The 19,958-nt window shown below is 45.1% G+C and overlaps 1 protein-coding gene across 3 annotated transcripts in view; it reads right to left on the bottom strand.

The window, feature by feature from the left end:
- Positions 1 to 1,155: 1,155 nt before the first annotated feature.
- mrtfba (myocardin related transcription factor Ba) overlaps positions 1,156 to 19,958 on the bottom strand; it is a 30,207-nt gene continuing 11,404 nt past the window's right edge. For 2 of the 3 annotated variants that reach the window (XM_079333860.1, XM_079333859.1), the window contains 16 exons: positions 16,577 to 16,782; positions 12,186 to 12,251; positions 12,014 to 12,069; positions 11,859 to 11,934; positions 11,511 to 11,672; positions 11,241 to 11,425; positions 11,004 to 11,129; positions 10,662 to 10,909; positions 10,370 to 10,429; positions 9,313 to 9,478; positions 7,571 to 8,575; positions 7,359 to 7,481; positions 6,829 to 6,978; positions 6,572 to 6,706; positions 6,318 to 6,378; positions 1,156 to 5,476 (listed from right to left, as the gene is read on the bottom strand). In XM_079333860.1, the coding sequence (XP_079189986.1) occupies positions 4,959 to 5,476; positions 6,318 to 6,378; positions 6,572 to 6,706; positions 6,829 to 6,978; positions 7,359 to 7,481; positions 7,571 to 8,575; positions 9,313 to 9,478; positions 10,370 to 10,429; positions 10,662 to 10,909; positions 11,004 to 11,129; positions 11,241 to 11,425; positions 11,511 to 11,672; positions 11,859 to 11,934; positions 12,014 to 12,069; positions 12,186 to 12,251; positions 16,577 to 16,730 (3,291 nt within the window). In that variant the 5' untranslated portion in view covers positions 16,731 to 16,782 and the 3' untranslated portion in view covers positions 1,156 to 4,958. The remainder of the gene's footprint in view (positions 5,477 to 6,317; positions 6,379 to 6,571; positions 6,707 to 6,828; positions 6,979 to 7,358; positions 7,482 to 7,570; positions 8,576 to 9,312; positions 9,479 to 10,369; positions 10,430 to 10,661; positions 10,910 to 11,003; positions 11,130 to 11,240; positions 11,426 to 11,510; positions 11,673 to 11,858; positions 11,935 to 12,013; positions 12,070 to 12,185; positions 12,252 to 16,576; positions 16,783 to 19,958) is intronic. The other variant, XM_079333861.1, reaches the window with a different exon arrangement.

Here is a 19,958-nt window from a genome sequence, read left to right on the forward strand (position 1 = left end):
ATGTCGTTGTTTTATATTTTTCAACAGTTATGGATGTCGTTTTTTTACTTTTTCGACAAGGGTAGGTATGTCGTTTTTTATATATTTTTCGACATAGGTTTGTATGTCATTTTTTTTACTTTTTTCAACATGGGTATGTATGTTGTTTTTTTAATATTTCGACATGGGTTGTGGTCTTTTATATTTTTTAACATGGGTAAGTATGTTGTTTTTTAAATTTTTTTCGACATGGGTAGGTATGTCGTTTTTTTACTTTTTTCGACATGGGTATGTATGTTGTTTCTTTACTTTTTTCGACATGGGTATGTATGTCTTTTTTTTTTTTTTTCGATATGGGTAGGTATGTCGTTTTTTATATATTTTTCGACATAGGTTTGCATGTCATTCTTTTAGTTTTTTAACATGGGTATGTATGTTGTTTGTTTACTTTTTTTCGACATGGGTTGGTATGTCGTTTTTTTATATTTTTTGACAGCACAATATAAAAAAACCCTAACCCTATCCGTTAATCTTAACCCTAACCGTTTTTTTGAAACCTTGTCCTGCTTGATGACATTTTACTGGACCCCCAAATCCCCTTTTTTTATTCTTGTTTTACTTTCTTATCCTTTTAAATTAAAAAAGATCTTATTTTATGAACTGGATTAAAATGTTTTAACAGGTGTACATAAAGATGTATATGTTTTTACAATTTTACTAACCCATGTGTTTTTATGAGTGTGGTTTGGATTTATGTAAATTCAAGCACTTATTTTACGTTTATTAACCTTTGATCATTTTTAGCACTTATTCTTTAACTTTGTAGGAACATTTATATTTGATTTATAATAGGACACTTACAAATAGGATCTCTATTTTATCTGTTTTAATTTTTTATTTAATCTATTTATATTTTAATTTCCACCCTTTGTAGGACAGTAAAAGTCATTCAGCTCCTAGGTGTTTTTATCAGAGGCCCTGGGACATGGCAAGTTTTAACCGCTCCGCCAACCTCTCCTGCACCCTTTTTATCCAAAACCAAATTTTAAGATTGTTGTAAAAGGTTTTAGTCAAAGTCCTATTGGTTTTTAAGGAGGGTTTTAATTGTAAATTCTTAACCATTTATTAAAACCATTAGCCCCCCTCCCCCCCCTCCATTGACTTCTACAAAGCTGATCACAGTACACCATTTTATTATTGACACATAAAGGCATACAGTACTTATATATACATCTTTTGGAATATTTACAAAATAGAGAACCCATGGATGTTACACATGTATAAAAATATGCATTACATCTATATAAATATGTACACAATGTGCAAAACATATGGCATACAAACAACAAGAGGCGTGGCATGAACGGTGGAGATACGGAGGATGGCGTCCTGCAAGATTCAGTTTGAAGAATAAAAAGGTTTTGTACAGAGTTCTGATCTGTAGTCCAGCTTCTCCGACGATGTTCAGTGTTCACATGATGTTAAAAAGGGGAATGAAGACAAGCAGACGAGCCTGAGCCGACAGCTTTACCTCACACTGACAGAGTAAAGAAGCTGACGGGAACCTTTAGACTGACAGTCATTCTAAAAAACCTCCAACATCACGAGGCTTAAATAAACCCCAACGTAACCACTCACATTTAAGTGCCTCTGAACTTTATTTATTTTTTTTTTTTAAATCTATCACTCTGAACTAAAGGTTCTCATAGTAATGAACCAAGGCAGGATCTGACATACAGTGCAGTACATCAAGGGAGAGCAGCCATTATTGCTTTTTGCCGACCCTGTCATTAAGTGTGGAGATAACCTGCAGCCCAGAGGTTTGAATACGTCCGATATGAAAAATAACTGCAAACACATGAAATCTTGTCCAGATATTACATAAGCAGATCATGAGTTGTTTTTTGTTTTTTTTCATTCTTTAAAAAAAAAACCTGACAGTTTATTTCTCACTTTAAAAAAAAAAAAAAATCTATGTGATATCACGTCCCTGTGCCTTTTTTTTTTCTTGGCAATTCAACATCACGTCTGATATCCTCAAAACTTTTAAGAATCAAGAATTTTAAAAAAACATTAAAACAGTCAACTGTACTTGGACGCACATGAACAGCTCGTTCTGTATCCGACTCAACAAAGTGAACCTGCAGGCAGCTTTTAGCAGGGTTCAGGACCCCCCCCCCCCCCTCCTCCCCATGCAACTAAACCAAATGATCAGGAAGAGGTGGAGCTTTAACGACAGAGCTGAAACGCAGGTGTGTGCAGTATTTGGTGTCACGTTCAGGTGATCAGGGTACGACTGCCATAAACTTGGCTGATGATGAAACAGCACCGACATTAAGGGCTCTCAAACCTTCGCTCAGGTCAACACATTACAGCTGATATGAGCATGAAATCAGTATAACACACATATCAAAAAATAGTGGAAAAAACAACAAACCTTATGACATTATTTTTTTTTACTTAAAGTGACCCTGAGGGAGCGCTGGTTACCAGTGACAACGTGCAGACGAGCTGCAGTAAAGCGAGGCAGTGCCCTCTAGTGTCTGTGGAGGAAATGACAGGATGAAGTGGTTTCAATGTCGCTATGATTTGATTAAAAATAATGTTTTATCAAAGTGCCTTACAGATAAACCGTATCAACCTTAAAGGAATATGAGATACTGAATGAGGAACTCAACATTTTGCTTTTAAAGACACAGGCAGCAGGATATGATGCAATCAGCTCAAAGTAGCTAGGAGCCCTCTTTCACTCCTCAGAGGTGTCTGTGCGTGTTTTTGGACCGGAGAACACCGACTGAATAAACAGAGACGAAGCAGAAACAGTCATCAAGAAGCCGATTGGTTCGTCGAGTGTTTTTGGAATATGTCGGATCGATAGTAAAAGATTTGATGTTGCAGATATCAGCACATTTCTTCAGACGACTTTCAGGCGACGCAGCCCGAGATTAAACATGAATACAATCATGCACAGAGACACAGGTGAACATGCAAGAGACGGGAAGACACACACACACACGCCCATGCACCCACACACACACACACACACACACACACACACACACTGTTTCATCGCCCAAATGTTGGATTACTTTGATTCCTCCACATGATGACTAGCCGCTGTTAAAGCAGATTGACTTATTTGCAACATGTAGTTATTAGCTAGCACATCAGTCGGCTAGTGGTGTGGTCATTTGCAACCCTGACACAGACACATACACACAAACAAAGTGCACGGATATACTGTAAGTGCTCATCTTCTCCAGAGACATCTTGATTTGTTGATATAATTTGCAGCACATTTTTCCCCCCTTTTTTCCTGTTCGTGTCTGCTTACGTTATAAATCGATATATGTTCCCTTTCCAACATTTTAAATCAGTTTACCGTCAGGAGAAAAAAACAACAAAAAAACAGCTGCCAACTTTTAAAAGTCCTGTTTTTTTTTTCTTCAATCTTTTAAAAACTACATTCAACGTTTGATTCTTGGACAACTGCTTTACCTCTGGAGCGTTTGGCGGTGTGATCTCTGGAGCGGATCACGCCATACGATCAAACACCACCTCGATGCAAAGTTCACATTTCCTTGTTCTGAGGTGTTTTAGTGCATAGCTCTCACGATAAGCGGAGGAGCTGGCTCCTCTCGTCGTCCGGCTGAAGTCCAGCGTTTTGTTCTTTACAGTCACCGGGTCGTGTTGGGTCAGAAGAAAACAGTCACATCAGATCATCGTCATCATCGTCAGTGTGTGGAGCCTGAAAGAGGCGTGGCCTCCTCTCAGCTGGGACTGACGCGTCAGGCTTAAAGGGAACCTAAAGATCTGATTTGTTCAGCACCAAGACAGGAAAGAGCACCCGAGACCAGGTCGGTCTAAGACTTCCCCAGGGGTCAGGATCAGAACCTGTAGTGATCAAAACGACACCGAGCTGTCCACCATGTGTCACAAAGAGGATCCACTGTCCCAGATGAGTTTCATCTAACTGGGTTTCTTCTGCACGCTGCTGCTCACACGGTGGTTGTGCTTTTGACGTGGCGTTGATGTGCTGCACGGCAGAGCGTGAAGTCGAACTCCAGATTCAGTTTTAAGGAACCTTTTGAAAAGCTCGCAGAGTAATAACAGACGCAGTGTTCACACTGAAAGCCAGCCAGCCAAACTTCCAGCAGAAACAGTCCGGAAACTTCATTGATTCTGATTCTGGCTCGAGAGAAACTTCAGGTGTATTACGCTTCGTGTGGAATTGCACAAAACAGCCCGTTGGTATTTTTCCCCCCCCCCCACAGATAGATTGAGTTAGCCGATGTGAGAGCGTGTGAACAGACCGTCCGCACACGGCCGCTGTGATGTCAGCGCGCGTGATCAAACGGCTGCGTCATGTTTTGTGTTCTGCCGTTTGTTCTTCTCTTTCGTTGATATCGTGACTCTTAGAAGTGAACATGTGCTGTCGCGTTGATATGAAGGCAGATCATTTCACTGTGACGCTGCGTCTTCTTTTCCCCCTCGGGTCGAAGACCGTGATGTTTTGGGGAGTGCATACTGTAAGTGAAAGCGGCTTTAGTGTGTGTGTGTGTGTGTGTGTGTTAAAGTGTATTTACAAACAGTCCATGCTACCACTTATATTTGGCTCTGTCTTCTCTTTTAAAATCATGTTTAAAATCCCTTCATCACGCGTGTGTGATGTCAGGGGGTTCGGCCGGTAAAGACCTCTTTTTAAAGCTGTGCAAACTCCTGCTTGTAGTTTCACTTCAGTGCACTTCCTGTACAGCACTTCTTAACGTAGTAAAGTGGGAATTTTACAGGTGGTGTGGATGGACTGTGCAGACAGGAATGCCACTTTTCCTCCTTATTTTTTACCTTCCCTCTTCTTTTTTTTTTCTTTCTTGAAACCGTTTCTCTTTGCAGTCCTCCTTTTTCTCCTCATCCATCCATAAACCCTTCCTGCAGCTCTTCCTCTCCTTCCTCTGCATCGTTCTCTCAGCCGTCCGCCGTCAGTCCCAGTGCAGCTGCAGGTCGTGTGTATCCAGGAAGTCCGTAGGTATCCCAAGTGGCGTGAGCGCCCCAGCTGATCCTGGAGGCATGGTGAGGTCCAGCCACTCCATGTTGTCCAGGCCGGGGTCTGTCAGCCCCATGTTGAAGGACGAGGGCGGCGAGGAGGAGGAGTCACAGAAGGACAGGTCGGACGTGTCCATTGGCGAGTAAGGCTGCTGATCCATCAGCTGGGCCTGCAGCTCCAGCATCAGGCCCTGCGTGCGCGGGTCCGATGACGACGAGGTGTCGGCGAGGGTGCGCTCCAGAAAGGCCTCCAGCTGGTTGTCTGTGGCCAGCGAGGACAGGCTGGGCATGCTCTGACCGATGACGGGGCTCAGGGTTGGGGGAGGGGCCAGCTGGATCTGCGGCGGCGGCCTGGAGATGGCGGTGCTGACGGGCAGGGTGGTGATGTTGGCTGTGACCGGGTGAGTCTTAGAAAGAGACACTGAGGGGTCGTGCTGGATAAAGGGAGTGATCTCTGCAGAAGAAGAATAACATGTAGATCAACGAGAGTTTCTTTGAATGAAGGAAACTAAAGATGGAATAATAACGTTTTCTTCTTAACCACATGATCTTGGAAATCATTCAATCAACACTAAAGGAAAAACCTGCAACTTCCTGCTTCCTCTGTTGAAAAGTCACTTCCTGTCGGCATCCCTGACAGACTCACAGGTGTGTTCAAACACAAGACATTTAAGTATCTATCCAATAGTTAAAACTAACTATCTCAACTCTTCATTCATTCATTTAATATCATTAATAAGTTTGTTTATAAAGCACCTTTAAAAACACCGATTTTGAAAAGTGCTTGACAATCATCAAGAGAAGAAGAAAGCAAAACAGCAAAAACTTGACAAATGTGAAAAACTAAAACGCAACAGAGCCAACCTGACAATTACAAGAACCAATCAGAAGAACCCAACAACGCCAGCTGACCCCAAGAGGACAGAAGATTAAGAACATGGCTCACTTTTACAGGCTCTTTCTAATTAAGTTTATCCTTTTAAAATTAATTGAGTCGATTATCTCGACCTTCTAATTATTTCAGTGGCTTCTATGTGTTTGGAATAATTATTGCGCCAGCTGAACGTGGTTTGTGTTCGGTGTGTCATCACTGCAGATAACACTGTATGGCCCCTGAACGAGCTGGCAGGCGTCGCTTCATCAGTTTACTGCGTCACCGATTCCATCATGTGATCGGCCGAGTTAAATCAGAATCACTTCTGTTCTGTTTGCAGAAGACGAAGCGTCGCCGCTGCTGCTCACGTCCCTGAGACTACGCTGATTCAGGCTGGTTCTGTCGGCGTGCACCTCCTTACCTCCGCTCTCGATGAGAATGTCGAACAAATCATCCATTTGCTGGCTGGTTGCCGTGGGAACCTGAAAAGACAGTCAAACAGGTTGAGAGACTCGACTATACATGCAGAAAGAAAAAAAACAAATCCTCAAGGCTGGAAGACTCAAAACAGATTCATAGCTTCTGACACTTCTGATGCAGAATAATGCAGCTGAGTGCTGAGGGAGGTATGCAGTGTGTGTGTGTGTGTGTGTGTGTGTCTAGTGCATTTCTTACCTGCGAAACGTTGTTGACGTGCATGTTGCGGCTCTGTTTGACAGCCTCCTCATAGCGGGGAGGCTCTTTTGTTTTGGGTGGCGGAGAAACCAGCGAGGTGGGCTGGAGGATGAAGGTCGGCTGAGGAGACGGCGACTGGCAGAACAAAAAGAAGAGAAAAACAGGAACTAAGAATCGTCTGTAAGAAGCTGAGACGACGGAGTTTGCAGAAGGTCTCAGACTGAACCAACCCTGCAGCGAGAACTCAGCTCTGATACCTTGTTGAATGGTCCGTTGGAGATGTGGTGGTTGGGTGACGCCCGAGGAGAGACCCCGCTCTCTGGGGAACTTCTCAGGAAACACTGGGGATTCATCTCAGGCCTTGTCTGGTTCTCCAAAGCGGACGTGTTATTGCACATGGTCAGAGTCTGTCAGGACACGGGACAGACATCAGCTCATTGTGGGAATGACATCATCAGAGGCTGTTTTTTTATTTTACATGAGGAAGTGAAAGTAGAGCAAAAAGGACAAGACAAACACACCTGTGCAGATCTGACAGTTTCAAGTATTATCAATAAGGACTTTTCTTTTATGTTGAAGTTGTTTTTACAGTAAAAAAAAAAAGAAAGAAAAATGTCAACTAATTTCAAAAATTCTGCTGTCCAACAAATTGATTATTATATTATACATAGAATATTACATTATTATTATTATATATTAATTCAGGAATGAAAAAAAGGATTTATTGAGAATAAAATATAATTACAGCAGAGTCGTTGTAGCGAGGACGTGATGTGTTGTGTCTGACCTGCATCAGTGGGGTGTGGTTGTTCATGTGCTCGCTGGGTGCCGTCTCCATGTTAGTGGCTCTCCGTTGAGAAACTGAAGTCTGGACCCGGCCTGGATTGGAGACTGTGGCTTGAAGAACCGGCTGAGGGATGAGTAATAGTCGTTAGGGAGTTTAGGTCAAGCTTTACACACACACACAACACAACTTCTGTGCGTGGGGATTCAGCGTACCTGCAGGCTGACGGTGTTGTTCGGCAGCTGGATCGCAGTTGCGTTGTTGGGCAGTGAGACCGGGAGGAGGATCTGGGTTCCAGCCTGGCCTGTGGTCAACAAGGTCTGAGGCTGAGTCAGAACCTGGGACACGCGGCCCGTGTGGCTGATGAAGAACTGCTGCAGGCTGGGGGCTGCGGCCTGGGACGGGGGTTTGGGGCTTCTCTGGGACTGGGGGGGGATCTGAGGACTGGTGGGGACTTGGGGCTGGGCTTGTTGCTGGATTTGGGCGATGAGCTGTGTTTGGGGCTGAAGCTGGATGGGTTTTCCAGAGGACACAGTCACGTCCTCTAACTTGACCACGGTTGGCAGAGGGGCGACGGACTGCGAGCCCAGGAGGGAGTTTGTGGTGGAGGAACAGTTCGACAGGAGCGTTCCCTCCATTTTCACGACGTTTGAGTTCAGAACCGCAGGACCGGCAGGGGTCATGAGTTTGGGAGACAGAGAGGCGCCGTCTGCGGTTCCTGCCCTCTTCTCCACCTCCAGCTGCATCTTCAGCTCCTCCACCAGCCTCTGCTCCTGCTCCAGCTTCCTCATCAGCTCCTCTATCTGCCGCTCCTTCTCATGGAGCCTCCTGTCCTTCTCCTCCGGGACTCGGAAAGACTGGAGAGGCGAGGAGCTTGGATCTGCCCAGCCGGCGCTCACCAGAGTCTCGGCGGGTGCCTCTGACATGCCGACGTCCTGCTGCCGGGTGGAGGGATCTGTGGGAACGGGTGAGACCGGCGGTGTGGATTTATTGCTCCCTGCAGCCACCTGCTGGATTGGGAGGATTATAGTAGGGGGGGTGTTGGTGGTGGTGACCTCCATGGGCATGGAGGAGAGGGCGGTTGTGGCAGGAGCAGTGCCGGCGGTCGGAGCGGAGGTGCTGGGGTTGTCCTGGAAAGGCTTCAGTCTTTCTATCAGATCCGTCTTTGTTCCTGACACGGGGAGACCGCGCAGCTTCAGCTCCAGTTTCAGCTCCGCCACCTAAACACAGAAAAACACAGTCGCATCATTCTGGACTCCTGACAGAGACGGAGAACAACTCATTCCCAAAGAAAACTCAAACATCGTCCTGCTGTTGTTGGAAGTTTTTCACGCTGCACCGGTCTCAGACGTTTGTGTAGAAGCAGGTTCGTCTTTTTGTTTCAACACTTCAAGCTGCACAACAGCGAGCGAGCAGACTGCAGGCCTCTGGAGTCGATGATTTGATTTGTTGACCTTTTTAGGGAGTTGTGAGAATGAAACCACTTTCATGTCTGTTGGTTGAATATATTAGGACTACATCCTGCTGAAATTAGCTTAGCACAAAGACGTGTCCTCGCTCTGTCCACTGCTGTGCCAGTGCTGCTTCCCTAACCCTTCAATCACATTAAACAACAAACAGGTGCTGGTAATAGTTATAGTGAAATAAAAATAAAATATTATATTATTATATATATTATATAAATAAAATATTCCGTCATAGTGAGAGACAACAAAGGTACCAGGAGTTTATCAAAGCTCAAGTACGGAGAGACAAAATAGTCATTCAAACTTGTTCAGAAACAAGCGGCACTTCTGTGAGGTTCAGTTGTGTTTCTATGGAAACGCTCCTGTTTTGTCTGTGAGAGGTTCAGTCCCCCCTTTAGCCTTTATTTAGACGCTTTCATTCATACAGCGCCTCTCCGTGCTGTTTGTGTGAAACAGCACGTAGCTGCACGCGTCGGGTTCCCAGAATATACCTTCATCTCCTCCAGGTTGGCGGGCAGGACCCCCGGCCTGCGGGTGGAGAGCGAGTTGTTTGGACGCGTGGGAGCCACGGGGGGAGGCGGAGGTGCAGCGGGAAGAGACACCATGATGGAGGTCGGCAGAGCGCTGGCGTTGCTGCTTTGCCCCTCCGCCACTGATCTGCAGAGGAGAGGAGGAAACAAAAAGATGAGGTCACGACTGCAGGAAATGATCTACACAGCGGATAAATAAGAAACAGAAAGGGGGGACGGGGACGGGGGACGGTAGACAAAGAAGGTATTGTGAGAGAGAGAGAAAAATGAGAAAGACAGGAAAGAGAAAAAGGAAATCTGTTGTTGCTCAGAACATCCACCCAGCGCTTCAGAAACAAAACCAGTCCACCAAACAGAGCCCAGTTTAAAGGCAGCGTGTGCGTGCTGGAAGGACAGCAGGCAGCAGGTGAAACTACATCCTGTTACTTAGTCATATGATTCGCTGCAGACTTGTAATTGGAAACAATCGAATGGTTCTCCAGGTCGATGAAAACAATATCTGGACTGCTTTCAGGCATTTTTCAGATGAACTGTTTGGAAGTGAGGCCAAACTGTTTGAGAGAGGAATTTCTTTTTTTTTTTTTTACAGAAAACACTTTAGTGGAGCAGACAAAGAGGGAAAACAAAACAACACAGTTGATCAGGCGTTTGATTGGCAGAGCTGCATCCTACACTACCTCTGCTCGCTCAGTGAGTTTAATGAATGACTTGGACTGAGCACAGTCACAGATGAGACGTCAGCGTCCTCTCCCATAAGCAGACAAATGTTGTTTCCTTCAATCTGGTAAATTCTCCTGCACAGATTTATGTCTGGATTTTTGATATTCTGTCCACTTACAAAGAACTGGACTGTTTGTTTTATGCAATTTACTTAGATTTTCCTCAAACACAATTTAATTTAATTTTTTTAATTGAAGCCTTCTCTAGAGTTAAAGTAATGTACGGCAGAAGAACGGAGAATGGACAGAAAGTTTCACTGAAAGACTGAAAGTGCATCCCCGTTGCCATAGTAACTCACTTATGCCAGCCTGCAAGGAAACGATGTGAGAGGCCAGATGAGCCGCTCTGCTGCTGCCAGCTGTTTACAACCCGATCAGTACAAAACGGAAATAAATCACAATGTCATTATTGAGTTAGACACGCCTGCTAGTGTATACTTCCTACATCACTACAGCATGGCCACCACCGTCCTAAAGCTAAACGCTGTCTAACATCCACTTGGATAATTTTAACTCTTTCAGGTCAATAAATCTGGAGAATCACATCCCTGATTGATTTTTAATTGGAGCTCTGATGTTTGACACACGTACTTGAGCGGTGCAGGTAAAATGGTCTGGTAGTTGTAGTGCTGCTGCTGCTGGCTGAGGATCTGCAGCTGCAGGAAGAGCTGCTGCTGCTGCAGTAGTCGGGCGTAAGAGGAGTCCATGGGGGATTCGCTGGGCTCCTGCTTCTGGTCTGGGGGAACATACTGGTGGTACTTGAGCTTTTTCACTCGGGATTTGGGCTCTTTGTTCTTCTTACTGCGGCTCTTCTCTGAGGGAGACTTCTGATGGCTTTGCTGTTAGAGGAGAAAACAGACACAGGTTTGTCCAGCGGAGGAGACAGACAGAAGTCAGTGAAAGAGGAGGAGGGGGGGGGAAGGGGGCTCCTACTTTCACCAGTGTCGGGCCTGGTTTTGAAGAAGAGGCTGCTGTGACAGCTGGGCGGCTGGAAGACAGCTCGTTGATGGAGATGACTTTCACAAAGTCAGATGCTGATTGTGGAGAAACTGGGAATGCCTGAAGAGAAAAAAGAACACGATGACACTCATGTGTGAAATGCAAACTGTGAACTTCTGGGTTTTATGGCGAGCATGCATGAGAACGAGTGGTCGCAGATCCGTGTCTGACCTGCAGTATGGTGTTGTGTACGGGTGGAGGAGGTGGTAGAGCTAGGACGGGAGAGGGGGTCTCCGGGACTCTGCTCTCCACGGGAGAAGGGATGGAGCTCTGAGACTCTTGGCTGGCTGGCTGCTCGGGGGACAAGGCCTCGCTGCTGTCTTCATCCAGGACTTTGGGATAATTCACCTGACCCACTGAGAGAAAGATCCAGCACTTTAACACTTTCATCATCTCTCCCCTGCTCTCTGCATATCCAATCAGATCGTCACCCTCTCTCACCGATAATGGCCTGTTTCACGCTGGAATCAACCGGCAGGATGTTTTTCTCCACCAGCTCCATGGGGCCGGGTCTCTGGGCGATCTTCTCGTTCAGGTTGTCAGCCAGTCGGGCTCGCTTCAGTTTCATCTGGGTAGCCTGAAGTGAGGGCTCTGCTCCGGTCTCTGAAAGGGAGGGAGGGGGGGGGACAGGTTGAATATATGCCACTCTGTATACTGTCTCATTAAAATAACCTCTAAGATGTGCCATAGACCTTGTGGAGAATATTATTCTAAATCTAGGGACAGTTTTTTCTCACTCAAAGGCTTGAGCTAAAGCTGCACACAGTGAGAACCAATGTGCTCAGGTACCTTGCAGGATGTGCATCCTGACCAGCTCCGCTCTTTCTGGACGACTGCGGATCTTGTGCTTGAGGAAATTCTCAGTCTGAAAATAATAAAAGTAAAATAAAAATCTTCTTTTCAGATCCACATCTCAAACTTTATTGACAAACTCGTCGACGTACCCTGGCTCGCTCCAAGCTGCGAATCTGCCCGTGGAAAGCTGCCGGGCTCTTCAGAGCTGCAACACCGAACATTTTCATGAACAGATATTTGGGACAAATGATTATTTAAAAAAATGGTCAAATACAGCGCTCATGGTCTCGTTCATGGACACCCGGCCCTGCTGCTACTCACGTGGCATGATGCCCTGATCCACCAGCTGCTCCCGGGTTCTTCTTTGCTGAAGCCTCAACTGCAGGACTGAAAACACAAGGAAAAAAAAAAAAAGTGAGCCGAAGAGATGCTTCATGTGTTTAATATCCAAAAACATGGTCAAACATAAAAGGGGAAGAAAAAGAGAAAACACGAACATGACATCCCTGCAGGAAGTGCAACAGATGTGTTCTTAGAATATGATTTCCCTTTTTCATAAAAAGAAAATACATCAGAATACAAAAGAGGGAGAAGACCCAAAGACCCCCGCGGGGTTAATTTAATGTTAAATCTTTGCTCCAACCTTCAAAATGAAGAAATGAGGTTTTATTTTCTGATGGTTTTAAAGAGGAGAGAGAGAGCAGAGGATTTCCACTTGCATTAAGAAGATCCACTTTATTTACATGTTAGACCGACGAGTTTCAGCTTGTGGCCTTCATCGGGATCGTTGTGAGGATTTTAATTTGAACATGGTCACATTCATTTGTATTAAATACAGATTAATTTATGAGACAGAACTACCAATGCAGATGTAAAAGTGTTGAGCCAGTTTGCACATGTACAAGGAGGGAAAGGTAGCGCCTCTCTATGAGGAAGAAAATAAATCTTTTTGGACGAGCCAACATCCGTGTTTTATACGACTCACAGGCTTTCAAACAGAAGTGAACGTTAGCGTGGTTAAACTTCTGGGTGGGTGTTCAGAGGCATCACTAAACTAAAAAAACTCCATGGGCGGCGATGCAGCTGATAAAACCTGGTTAATGATTGGACGGCTGCGGACGGAAAACCAAACACAGGTACACGGAAATAACGAGAGAAAAAAAGAAAAAAGAAAAAAGAGAAAAAACAAAGTTATGATTTCATCCTGATTATTCATCGTGTGATGTTTCGTTCCTTCTCAAAGCTTCCGTAGCTGCAGCGTTCCTCTCCTATAAAAAGCAGCAGAGGAATGCTCACCTGCTCTGGCCCCGGTGCAGCGGGCGCTCCGTGTCTCCACCTCAGTGCACGCCATTGTTTGAGACTGACAGAGCAGTCCAAACTACAGCGGAGGGATTAAGCCATTTAAAGTGTAAACATTAGTTAAAGCCCACGACACGGCTCGGATCCTCTTAGTCCCAAGTGCATCGAGGTTAACTCGTTTCTCATAAATATCCACGGTGTTGCAACTCTTCTATTTATCACGTTGGGAAAAATTCAGCCCGCCCCTTCGACTCCTCCTCTTCTACACTCCTGTATATTTTAGTTGCAGGGCAAAAACAACCAGCTCCCGTCTACTCTCACTTCCCCTCTCTTACTCAGCCGGTTTGGGATGGATCATTTCATGGCTGCAGGCGATCTCCACACCGCCAGATGAGGAGGACTACGCTGGTTCCATCTGACTGCTGAAGAACCGAGACTGAGTCAGTGCTGACTAAAGACGGCGGGGCAAAAAAAACAAAAAAAACGACTCCCGTCTTGTAGCTGCTTTTCTTTTTTTAAGCATGACATTACACAGGAAGAGGTGAGCATGTTCGACGAATTACAGCCGGACCATTAGTAAAGACGCTTCTCTGTTCTCAGGAAGGGACGCGTCAAGACTTCGAGTGAAACACAAGCCCTGAGGGTCCAACAGGAAACAACCGACCTCATCGACTTCCCACACTGTCTCTCATCTCTTCAGCTCCCCTTTTATTAATGTGCTGAGGGTGAAACTTCACACTGATTGCATCATCTTGTCTGCAACAGAAAAGTTGATTTTTTTTTTCTCCCTCCAAACTTTAAGTGAACGTTGTGACTTGAACGCTGTAACGTCCCGACCTCGCGCTCACATTAAAACGTTTGAGTGAAGAGACACGATGCTGCTATGTTGTGAACGTGGTTGAAGAAAGGCCTTCAGTGGAGACTTGTCACTTTGAGCGGGTATTTTTAGACTTCCAGTCAGCGGACTTGTCCGACGTTCCTCTGGGAAATGCTACGCAGGCTAACAGACACATGCTGACCTTTGACCTGAGCAGTCTGAGCACAGGACACACACTCACAGTCTACACACGGTTAACCCTTACATGTCAAAATAGATTCAATGAACAACATGCTAGCTTCATGCTGCAGCTAAACGCTTGATACAGGTCTGTTCATATGAAGCTGGAGGTGGTTAGTCCGACGTGTGGAAACATTAAAGAAACCAACACGTTTGTTTCCTCATCAAAGTGAAAAATCAAAAAGGACAAAGATCTCTGTAAATACCAAGCAAGCAGTCAGAACTGCACAATCTGATTTCTTTGAATTATAACTGTAAAATCTGCATCTTTAAAACATCTGTTCCTCCTCACAGTGTTCGGGCCAAAACCAGCAGCAGAACAATTTACAGAGATTCACTAAAAAACAAACGTTTGTCGAGATCATCCACAAACATGTCAGGAGAAACTCAGAGGCCAGATGTGTCAGATACGTATCTGTCTCCTGTTTTAAAAAGTAAGCAGCGTGTTGTCGTGCTCGGTCTTGGACTAAAGACTTGGACTTTTTTTGTCTCGGACTGGGCGGACTCCGGATTTAAAATCAGACCGGTCCAGAGGACGACTACGAGACTATTTTTCCCAAAGTCTTAACTGAGATTAGAGAAAAGTTTCCCCTTTATAAAAGAACAAATAACTTAATCTGTAGTTTGATCTGCAGAGCAGGCGTATCCCCGGGTTACGCCTGTAGACTGACCCTCCTGCTGCGACTCACGATGAGGATTTTTTTAAATCGATATTCACGGTTCTGGTCTTGACTCGGCTCACTCGACACTCGTAGCCAATAATCATTTAGAATTCCCCCCGTCCCAACAAACTCACTGACCCGGGGTCTCCCCCCCCACCCCCTGACTTCATCCTCCTGGCTCACAACAACAAAAGTGGTGTCAGCCACTCAGACCTGTCAGGCCGGTAGACAGATTAACACCTGCGTGGTAAAACTAATACGAGAGGGGGAAGATTCTTGCGGGTTGGCAAAGAGCTGGAGGAAGGCTTCGGCGGGTGGAAAGTATGAGGTGCGTGTTCTCTCTGCAGGGGAAACGACAAAAGCCGGGATGATGAGTGGCTGCTACTACTGTTGACATTCCTCAAAATGTTCCACAGTGGAGAGGTTTTACCGCGCTCTCCTGCAGACGCAGAATCCCACGTCTGACCCAGCCTGCGTCTGTTGACACTTTAGACTTCTCTGAGCATGCTGATCAATACCGCGGTGATTGCACGGGACTCATCTCCCTGCAACCATGTAAACCGTGATTAGGAGCTGGCAGAGGCCGCTCGTAAAGCCTGATGATCGTGAGCCATGCATCAGAGTGTGAGTCAGCGTCAGGCGGCTGCCAGAACACACACACACACACACACACACACATGGTGAGGGTGAGGGAGGCTAACGTGCAGGCTGGATAATGAGGAGCTGCTGAGAGTTTTAGGGGGTGAAGACTCACTTTAATGGTCTATTTGGAGCCTGTGTGTGAATGTGCCGGTGCACATGAAGGGTGGAGGAGCTCGGCAGGTTTCACTTTCCACACACACTCTATTTGTTCTCGTTACACATGCAGGTCGTTCGTCCGTTGATCGGTTCCTGTCTGTAAAGACAGCAGCGTACTGTGGCATGTTGCGAGTGATCTGGCTTGGCCTGTTTTTGAGTAGTGACCTGTCACATAAAACACGAGTTAGCTGAAGCGTTTTTTGATGAAGGTGACTCAGATCAGATCAGTCAGACCTCCCAGAAGCTTCCATGTAAAACAGGTCTCTACAGAGTGAACAAACACGGGAACATTTAGCGTGAAGCAGAGGCGACATCAAAGACGCCGTCCTTCAGAATTTAGAAGCTTTTCACCCACATGTTTTTTTTTTAATGTTAATTCACTTTTTTTAAAGATCAAACCAGGAATATAACTGCTCGATAAATACCATCAGCTTTCTGGTCTCTCTCTGTGCTTTAAGCTCACGTGTTTAACCGCCTAACTGGGATGAATTGCACCTTTAACTCCATGTGTGTAACACTGCACCTTATCGTAGTCTTTCAGTCAAAGTGCTTCCAGACGCTCCTCTTCCTGGTTACGGCTGGTATGGAGCAGTAACAGCCCGTTGCTGCAATCCAGCTTACTGTGCACGCGCGTGCGTGTGTGTGTGTGTGTGTGTGTGTGTGTGTGTGTGTGTGTGTGTGTGTGTGTGTGTGTGTGTTGAATTAAGTTGACTTTGTGGCTGGAGAAGTTAAAGTATTTTCTAACTACGTATATTCAGTTGGGAAAAACCAGGAATGCTGAGTTCCTCACGTGAGGCGAGCTGAGTTTATCTCTCGTCCTGTAGCTTCAAAAATAACATCAATATAAATAAAATAAAAGACGTCACGTTCTCATCCTAACAACCGCGTTTCCTTACCATTTTTGCGTTCATTGAGTGGCGGCAGCGGCTGCAGGGACAGCTCCTCCATCTCGTGGGTCACCGCCTCGCTCTGCGGACTGGGCAGCAGCAGATTCAACATCCCACAATCCCCCTCGACCCCGAGCTGCCCCAGAGAGGCGTGTGGCTCCATGCTGCCTCTGGAGGGGACACGGGCTCCCGGCTTGGTCACGCCTCGCTGCTACCTGCAGCAAAATGAGAGAGAGAGAAGCAGGAGAAGTTTTAACAGCGACTGGTTCGCTCATTGAACAGACGTCATTGTGAATAATACCCATCATGCTCAGGGTGGCATTTCACTTCAGCCATCTGGAAGAGCTCAGCTGCAGCCCAAATTATTCATCAAACGAGCGGGGCCGTGTCGTCACTTCAAACCGCTGCTCATGAGAAACAACGCCAGCGAGGGCATAAATGACTTCCCTGTTCAGACGGGCTTCATGATCGGGAATATGACGTCGCCGTGGCGGTTTCAAACGGAGCTAACGGAAAAACATTTTAGTACCCGCGGCTTCCCTAACGGTCTCTTAACCAGCAGATGACAGCCTGCTGGGTCCCGACATGTGTGCTGTTTATCGCTCTCCAGCATCAGCGCACGTCGATCCGGTCCAGGCCGCTCCTGATGTGTTGCTTTTGGCTGAGAAGCTCTGTGTTCCTCTTGATGGGCCTCTGAGAGCGCCAGAGGCTCAGAGAGTCTGTGGGACTCAGACATGTCTCAGTGATGTACGTTCAGGCAGCAGCAGCAGCATGTTAAAGACATGAAGCTTCCAAACTAAACACACACTAAAGACCATGTTTCATCATCTCCTGGTCTGCGTTTAAAGATCTCACTGTTTCTGCTGAAACACAAACACTCGCGCTGCTTCTCAGGCGAGCTCAGAAGATCATTTTCTGCTGCAGGACCAGTTCTTTAAAAAGCTCCTGTACAAAGTCTCGTTCACATCTCTCTCTCTCTCATTGTTTTCTATTTTTATCTTGCATTCGATCCACAGCATTAGCTTTAAATGCAAATGAGCTGCGTCTGACCAACGCCCCTCTTCGGCTCCTTTCCTTTTTTTTTTATTGCAAGACAAGAGACAATACACTTACAAAACAAGACGAGAGACGATTACAGTGCAAGCCAAATAAGGTGTGTGTGTGTGTGTGTGTAGGTATTTATGAGTTTGTGTGTGTGAAGAAATACAGTTTATAAAAGACAAAAAAAGTATGAATAGAGAAGTAATTTGGATTTATAACATTCCTTGCTCCCTCTCTTTTTTTTTTTTTTTTTTAATTTTCTTTTTATTGAACATCATAGCTTACATTCTACATACAGCTGGTACATAATGTTTGAGTTCTTTATATTTCCAAATGCAAATGAGGTATCTTTAAGTTAGAATTAAACATGACAATCAAAAGATACCGTAAATTCCGGACTATAAGCCGCTACTTTTTTCTCACACTTCGAGCACTGCGGCTTCTACTCCGGTGCGGCTAATGCATGGATTTTTTATGGGGGACAATGAGCTTCTGCCGCAAAAACATTTGACTTCGTCACGTCGGATCTTAATATCAGTCATTTTGCGCTTCATGCACGCACCCTCATGATGGAAAACACACGGAGAAATGCATATGATGTAGCTTTCAAATTAAAGGCGATCGACCTGGCTGTCAAAGAAGCTAACAGAGCTGCTGCACGTTAAGATGACACTGACAGCGACAACAGAGACTGAGGAAGTGAGTAATGAAGTCATTCTGAGGCAGTGAATGGATGGACTTTTTCTTGTGAAATATATTACGGTCATCTTTTTCATCAGCCGTGTTACAGACACCGTCGGCTAGGCTTCGTATTGTAACGGTTCATGTTGTAAAGTCAGTAGTTGATAATGTGTTCATAATTCCGATTATGTGGAGAGTCAGTGAATGCACCAGCGAGAACGTGTTGAGTGGCTGTATGAGAGAACGCTGGGGGAGAGAGTTGGATTGTTACGGCAAGTTATGTGTTGCTCTCTTCTGTAAACGGCGTGGTCACGGCCGACAGTGATCGGGTTATTAAAAGTTATTTGAACGCTCTCGTCGTCCTTTAACGTCCGTACGGACGCTACAGTATTTGCGGATGTTACCGGTAGCCTACGTCTGTGTAAATAGCTCTTGTTATAGCGTGGACACCTGCGGCTTATAATCAAGTGCGGCTTATATATGTACAAATACATTTATTTACTTATTTTTAGCCGGTGCGGCTTATATCCAGGTGCGCTCAATAGTACGGAATTTACGGTACATGAATAATACAAGAAAAAAGGAAATAAAAATGTCTTCAGCCTTTTACTTTAAATCCCCTTAGAGTGTCTGTACCTTTCCATGTAAACAAATGAAATTGTGCCCAGGACATAGTGGGTATTTGCATTTTATCCTTCATTTTAAATGGTTCAATCTAACAGAGTTTTGTTATGTTACCAGTGTAGCGAATATAGCAAAATAAAAGGAAATGAGAACTAAAACAAAAGAAAAGAAAGAAACAAAAAACTAAAATTCCAACTTCTGTAGCTATGAACTGGGTTTTTTCCCCCCCCCCCTCCTCTTCACAATGCACATCTCAAACAAAGTCTGATCTAATTGGTTTTATGAACTCAATCCAGTTTTCCCAAATTCTTTTAAATCTATCCCTCTCCATTCTCAAAGAGAAAGTTAGCTTTTCCATTACATATATGTCGTGTATTACCTCAATCCAATCCTCCACCCTAGGTGCCTCTATCTTCGTCCATCTTCTGGTAATCGCTTTCTTGCTAGCAATCAGCATTATTCTATAAATGTGTTTGTCCCCAAATCTTATAAAATTTATGTCCAGTTTTCCCAGGTATAATACCTCAAATGTAAGTGGAAGGTCTACCTTCAGTATTTTATCCATACACTTTTTGATCTCCTGCCAGTAACAGCCAATAGTGGGGCATCCCCAGAACACATGGAAGTGGTCGGCTTTGTCAGCACCACATAGTCTCCAACACTTTGTGTCATGATACTTTGTCTGTGCTGGTGTTTTAAAGAATCTTATCATGTTCTTCCACCCGTGTTCTCTCCATGTTAAGGAGCAAGTTGTTTTCCACTGCTGTTCATGTATCTCCTCCCATTCTTCCACCAATATAGTAATATTTGCCTCATTCTCCCACCTCTTTTTTATATACTCCGTGTCATTTCCCTTTAGGTCTTCCACTCCCTTATATAATTTTGAAATTAGCTTTTTACCCAGTTTTGATTCATATGCCGAAATGAACATCTTTATGACTTCAAATCCCCTCCCCTCCATAATTCCCCTTCTTGTCTGCTCTAAATAATGCCTTAATTGCAAGTACCTGTAATGATCCAGATTAGTTAGATTATATTGGTCTTT

Source organism: Symphodus melops, assembly GCF_947650265.1.
Source record: "Symphodus melops genome assembly, chromosome: 21".
Taxonomy (NCBI): domain Eukaryota; kingdom Metazoa; phylum Chordata; class Actinopteri; order Labriformes; family Labridae; genus Symphodus; species Symphodus melops.